At 30.0% G+C, this 6038-nt stretch overlaps 1 protein-coding gene across 1 annotated transcript; it reads left to right on the top strand.

Annotated features, from left to right (window-relative positions):
- The first annotated feature begins 4849 nt into the window (after positions 1 to 4849).
- LOC8276506 lies at positions 4850 to 5722 on the top strand. Its single transcript, XM_002525380.3, has 2 exons — positions 4850 to 5311; positions 5411 to 5722. Exons 1-2 carry the CDS (start codon positions 5135 to 5137, stop codon positions 5513 to 5515), a joined length of 282 nt encoding a protein of 93 aa, XP_002525426.1. The 5' UTR covers positions 4850 to 5134; the 3' UTR covers positions 5516 to 5722.
- Positions 5723 to 6038: the final 316 nt, after the last annotated feature.

The raw sequence follows: 6038 nt of genomic DNA, 5'->3' as shown, positions 1-6038 counted from the left end.
ATAAATTGGGTATTAATTAATTAATGATTATACTTAGTTACTGAATAGGAAACAACGAAATCAAACTAGGAAATCTTAAAACTGAAATATGGGTTTTCTGCAAAAGAATTAGTCTTTCAATATAAACAAGTAAACTTCTAATCAAAGATGGATCTTCTGCACTCGCATTAGGAAACTTACTTTGGACCAGTTTGACATTTTCTTAAGATCTTTTCTTTAATTATAATTTAGAATCTTTTTTTTTTTTTTAAGATAATAAGTTATGCTTTCACTAAAATCAGATTCGAGATGCAGAATTTATATAAAATATACAAACATAAAAATAAAATCTTAAGCTTATAAAAGCATAATATCCCCATGCCAATATCAAACTGGCATGAATTCGTATAATTAAGTTATGCAAAAGTGCCATCAAGCTGGATTCGTACTAATCAGAGCACTCACTCATTTCGTGCATTGCAAAAAGAGCTTAAAAAAAAAGGGGGTAAATTCCAAATGAATCTTAATAGTGGATTCTTTAATATGAAATTTAAAAACACTTAGCCCTTAGTGTTTTATCTGTTGAAGAATACCTCCAGGGCCAGGTTTCTCCATGATGATCTCATACACATAATTCCTGTTCATTAATTTAAGATTGTGAGATCATCGCCACTTATATATTGTAGATACGAATTATGAAAGATTAAGGACGATCGATAATTTTTACTTATATTAAGTGTATATATTGCAATAAATATCATATATAAATAATTTTACATTTTAAAATTAAATGATGATTGAGACACATATTCAATTATTTATCAATTTTTAAAAATTGAGACGGTTGTCAATCATAAGGAGGTGCGTCTATTATATAGCATGTATTAAGTCAAATAATAAAACTTAAAACTAGAACTATGCTTTAAACCGATTTTTTGAAAATTAAAAAGAAGTGGCATAAGCCTTTTTTTAGCATGAATAATGTTGTAATCTACTATCTTCATGACTTGCCGTATTGAGAATTATTGTGTAGACCGGTCGTTATCAATTCCCCATATTGATAATTTTGATATCAACTAGACTTTCTTTCTTTTTCTTCCTTTAGAATAACTAGACTTGTTTAAGTAGCTCAATCAAGCCACCTTTAATAATTTATATTTTAATCCTCTTTACTTATTTACATGAGAAAAAAAAAAGTCGAGTTTTTACATTAAGATCTTAAAGATTTAATTTTTAAATATAATTTTTTACTCTACCGGCTGATAAAATTAATAAAAAACAATACTTTTTAAAATCTGATTGATGATTTAGTTGAATAGAGTATATATTTTCGAACTCTAAAACAAAGAAAAACTAAAAAATGTAAATTGCAATGTAATGAATCATAAATTAATTATTCTTAATAATTACATTATTGAAACTTTACAATCATAATAGGACGATGACCAAATTTGGAGGCCCCATATGGGAATACCTCTTCCAAAATGTTGCGTCCAAATCTTTGAAATGACATGGTTATTGCTCCATTATTAGGCTTCCATGACTTCACCACTTCCTTGTGTTTAGGAGGAAAAAGAGTGGGGGGATATGCAATTTAGCTAAGAAATTGAGGGCAAAGCTCCATTTATGATGAAGTCACATCCATTTTTGACAATATGGATGATGATGTGTGCACCATTTTGCTTCTTCTTCTTTTTTCCCTTCGGAAGATGGACAATATAATAGTACTCTCTCGTTCATGTACATGTAGAATTATGTTATCTATGCGTCACATGTAGAAAGCTCATACCAGAGATGACCTTATTAAACATATAATATATGGTTAAATTCAAGCTACATGTTCATGTGAAAACAAGATACACATTTCTGTACCTCAACTTGTTTTGTTTTTTTTTTTTTTTTTTTTTTTTTACCAAATGAAAAAGAGTAGGATAGTAACTCTCGCTATGCGTGACTAGAAATGGGTCTTCAATGTGACAAAAATAGGCATTCAATGTGATATAAAAGTTTTGGACTCTAGACAAGCTCATTTAGGTCCTCTTTTTATCATTGTTTTGATAGCTGAAAGAAGTAGAGTTAACAATTAAGCCAATGGAAATTTAGGATCTAAAAGGTCGGATCCACTAAGAGATACTTGAACTTGAAGTATTGATTTCAAGAGATCATTTCATTTTAAAAATGAAAGAGATAGAAAAGAAAAGGGTACTTGAAAGAGATAAAGAAAATAAGATAGAAAGTGCGCCCACTGAGCCTCATATATCACTATGTAATCTGTCCACATAAGCTTCTTCTTTTGGTGCAATGCATCCCAACCTTAAAAGCTTATTTATATAAATATAATTTATTTCATTATTCTACTTTTTATATATATTCTTGAATTATATCAACAACCCTAAGAAGCCTCCAATCTCCTCCACCTTGCACATTATAGCATCACGGGCACAAGCTAAAACAGTTATATACCTTGTCCATTTGCTGTTTGGTTGTAGCTTTGAGCAAAATTCTAATTCGAGTTTCCTTTTTCTTTATTTATAATAATTAATAAAATGATTAACCCATTTCATATAGTTAATTGGATGTGAATAAACTACACCAAAAAAGTAAAATAAAAATAGGGTTGGTGAGAAAAAATGATAATATATAATAATAGTTGAATTTAAAGATTTAAGTATTGTAGTAAGGAATACGAATAATGATAGGAATATGATTTTATGATTTAGACATTATAGTTCCCATCACTTTGGGTCAGCAACAAAATAAATATATTCCTTCCCTACCTAGCTATATTGGGTTCTCGATAAGGTACTCACGACACTATTCTGTAAAAATCCACCAACTTGATGAATCGAATAAAGTGGAAAATATATACTTCATATGCAAGGTTTTTCTTTTCTTTTCTTTTTGTTTTTTTATCATAATTTCTCTCTATAGAAGGCATCTAAAAACCCAGAAAAAGGGTAGTGAAATTCATCGTAAGAACTTCAAGAACAACACTAGAGAAAGGAAGCAATAATAAATCCAAGGGGGCCAACATGTTGTGTATAAGGAAAACAAGGGAATAGGAAATGGGAGTCGCTTTGGAGAGAATGTTGATGGAAATCCTTCTCAGAATCTATTTACAAGCATTACCTCCATTATGTCATGGCTAGCTAGAGGTTTTACAGAAATAGATTCCTTTGTAATTGTATTATTGGATAGATTCCAACTAAAAAAGAAAAAGATTCACCGATCAATAACAATGATGGAGTGAGTCAGAGATTATTGTTCCAAAGTGATCTATGAATTAGCTTTGTCCATATTGATACGGCCAGTTGTTTTTAATAAAGACAAATAAATATGTTAAAACTAATAATTTAACTTTTGGAAATAATTTTTTGCTGTGAGCGTGAATCCAATTTGGGTTTTATAAATTGGACCCGGGCATAAAGATAACCCAAGTAGAAAATAACTATTTTCAACAGTATCTAAATAAAGTTTATTTATTAGTTATTTTGATATTATTTAATCTCGGATTAGTTATTGATTTATTTTTGTTTATTTGATGAATAATTTATGATATAATTTTTAATTAGCGTGGTAAAAATCGCCTCTTTATTTTACCAATATTTTATAAATATATGTCATATGATGAATATAAACGAATAAAATAAATTTTTTTAATTACTATCAAGGTAAAAAGAAAAATCTATGTTTGGTCTTGCTTTCTTTCTTATTTCTATCGCCATAGTCGGAAGCTTTAAAATAGTGTATTTATGTGTTCGCGTGGTCCTTTTAGTATTGTCTTCAACTATTGATAAATGTGCGTTCAAGCGACGAATTTAATTCTTTTGCATTTTAGCTTAGGGTTTGGTGGCATGAGGGTGTCTAGTGGCCTTTTGATGGGTTGGGTGATTGGGTTGCTACTGGCCTTCATGATGGTGTTTGTCTAGGTTGAAGAAGATGGTTTGTTTGGTAGAGGAAAGGTTTGCACTCAAGGTCTTAAACCCACTCCTCTCGTTTAAATGGGATTTATGCTCTACAATATAAATCTATTTTTAAATGATAGTTATTGTACCTTTTAACCCCTTTTTTTAAAAAAAAAAAAATAGATTAGGAAAAATAACAAAAAATATCTATATATTTTTCTTTTCATTTTTATTATGTGAAAATATTTAAAATATGATTTTTGATTTTTTTAAAAATATGGTTTTAGTTTTTTTTGGTTGTTTTTTGATAAAACACTCCAAAAACAATATAAAAAACAAAACAACGTATCTCAAGAAAAATGTTTGAAAAAATATTTTTAAAAAATAAATTACACAATAAAAATGATATTTTTTATATTGAATTTAAGATACTTCTGAAAATCCCTCTATTAATATTTAAAGAACAGGCCCGAATAAATCCTGCAAGTGTCAGCCCAAACTAATTAAAATTTATGCATCTTGAAATTCTCATCTGAGCCAGAAAAAGCCCAAAAGATTAGGATTACCATATTGACCTCAATATTCCAAGATTATAACAAGTTTGTCCATAATGTTAGATTAGTAAGATATTCTTACAAGTCACAACAGCTCCAATAGAAGCAAGTGGCCACCACAGCCTTCCACACTTAAAATGTCAAAAGTTAGACTTTAAAAAAAAAAAACATTATTAAAGCATGACTTGATCATGTCCAAATGAGTGTATGCGAATTGGCAAGAGTAGGTATAGCTGCCATTTTGACCTTGTATACAGCCCTTCTTCTTCTTCTTCTTCTTTTTTTTTTTTTTTTTTTTTTAAATTTTACTTTACCTAACTGGAAGCTTCTATTACCAAAAACGCGTTTGTCCTTTGTCTATCCAAAACGTTATACGCAAAATTATAGATACCCCTCATTAGATTTATCTTATTATACGCTTTCATTTTCTATATTTTTAAACCTGGACGTATTTGTAATTATTCTTCTTTTATTACAAAACTAATCCATGTTATAAGAACTATTAATGATTTCCCTCAAATTAAGCAAAGGCTCTCATTTCTTCAGCAGTCTTTGTTGGCCATCTCCAATTCTCCATCTGTCTTGGTAAAAAAAAAAGGCAAAAACCCTTTTCCGTTAACCTTTGATTGCTGCTGATCAACAACAACAGTTCTTGGTTCTTTGGGTGTCTCAAGAAAAGAAGATAAGATAAAAAAGATGTGTCCTTTGAGGTTCATCTTGGTGTTTTTCTCAGCAGTTTTGGCTGGTTATTTTGCATGGAGGACAGTACGGTCCTCGCCGGAGATTGAAACTACAGTTTCTGATGACTCGACGGTTGAAAAGAAGCCATTGCAAGATGATAATAATAATAATAAAGTATGCAGTGCCAAAAGGGTATGTTTCATTTCTTGAGTTTCTTGGTTTTCTTGATTCTTGATTCTTGCTTGTTTCTTTTTTATTCTAAAATCTTGAAATATTAATGGATTGATCCAGATAATTCAAAATGGATTCTGGGTATTTGTCGACATGGCTAGTGGGAAGTACCTGTGGAGAAATCTAAAGGAGATGAGGGAAGATGAGAAAGTGAAGAGTAGCTAGAAGTTTGTCATTCATTATCTTTCTTTCAATTTCTTTTTTTCTTTTTCTGTTCTCTTTTTTCTTGATGTGGAAAAGGGAGAAGTTGTAATTTGAGAACAGGTACTTGTAATGTTCAGTATACATGTCATTACATGCTTCAATTGTAGTTATCTCAGCTGGCAATCCCTTTTGGATTCATGAAATTAACCTTGAAGTGTTTGTGCATAATTGATTCATCACTTTATCACTCCTTTGAAGTCATTTTTTCAAAATGTATGAAACTAAAGGTCATCAGCATTGAACGATGGGGAAAATCCGGAGGATATTAAATTAGAACTGAAATGATATAATTTCTCCATCAACTAATATTTTGTTCTTAAACGAATTAATTTAGAATTTACCTTGTAACGCCAAAATCTATTTGGGATAATGATCATTATCACCTGCAAAACCCTTCTTTCAAGAACATAATTTGATTCTGTGGGTTGATCAGCTCAAGGCAACAAGTTGGCAGGAACTTTCTGCTATAACACTCAGTTATTAA

This window comes from Ricinus communis, chromosome 10 (assembly GCF_019578655.1).
Source record: "Ricinus communis isolate WT05 ecotype wild-type chromosome 10, ASM1957865v1, whole genome shotgun sequence".
In the NCBI taxonomy this organism is placed as follows: Eukaryota; Viridiplantae; Streptophyta; class Magnoliopsida; order Malpighiales; family Euphorbiaceae; genus Ricinus; species Ricinus communis.
The sequence above is the reverse complement of the archived record's forward strand: the minus strand, read 5'-3'. Positions and strand labels throughout refer to the sequence as shown.

What these genes read in the sequence shown, in the direction of transcription:
- LOC8276506 (XM_002525380.3), top strand. Translation starts at nt 5,135, where the DNA reads ATGTGTCCTTTGAGGTTCATCTTGGTGTTTTTCTCAGCAGTTTTGGCT. An exon ending in AAGTATGCAGTGCCAAAAGG is followed by an intron (nt 5,312 to 5,410) that starts GTATGTTTCATT and finishes GGATTGATCCAG; the next exon opens with ATAATTCAAAATGGATTCTG.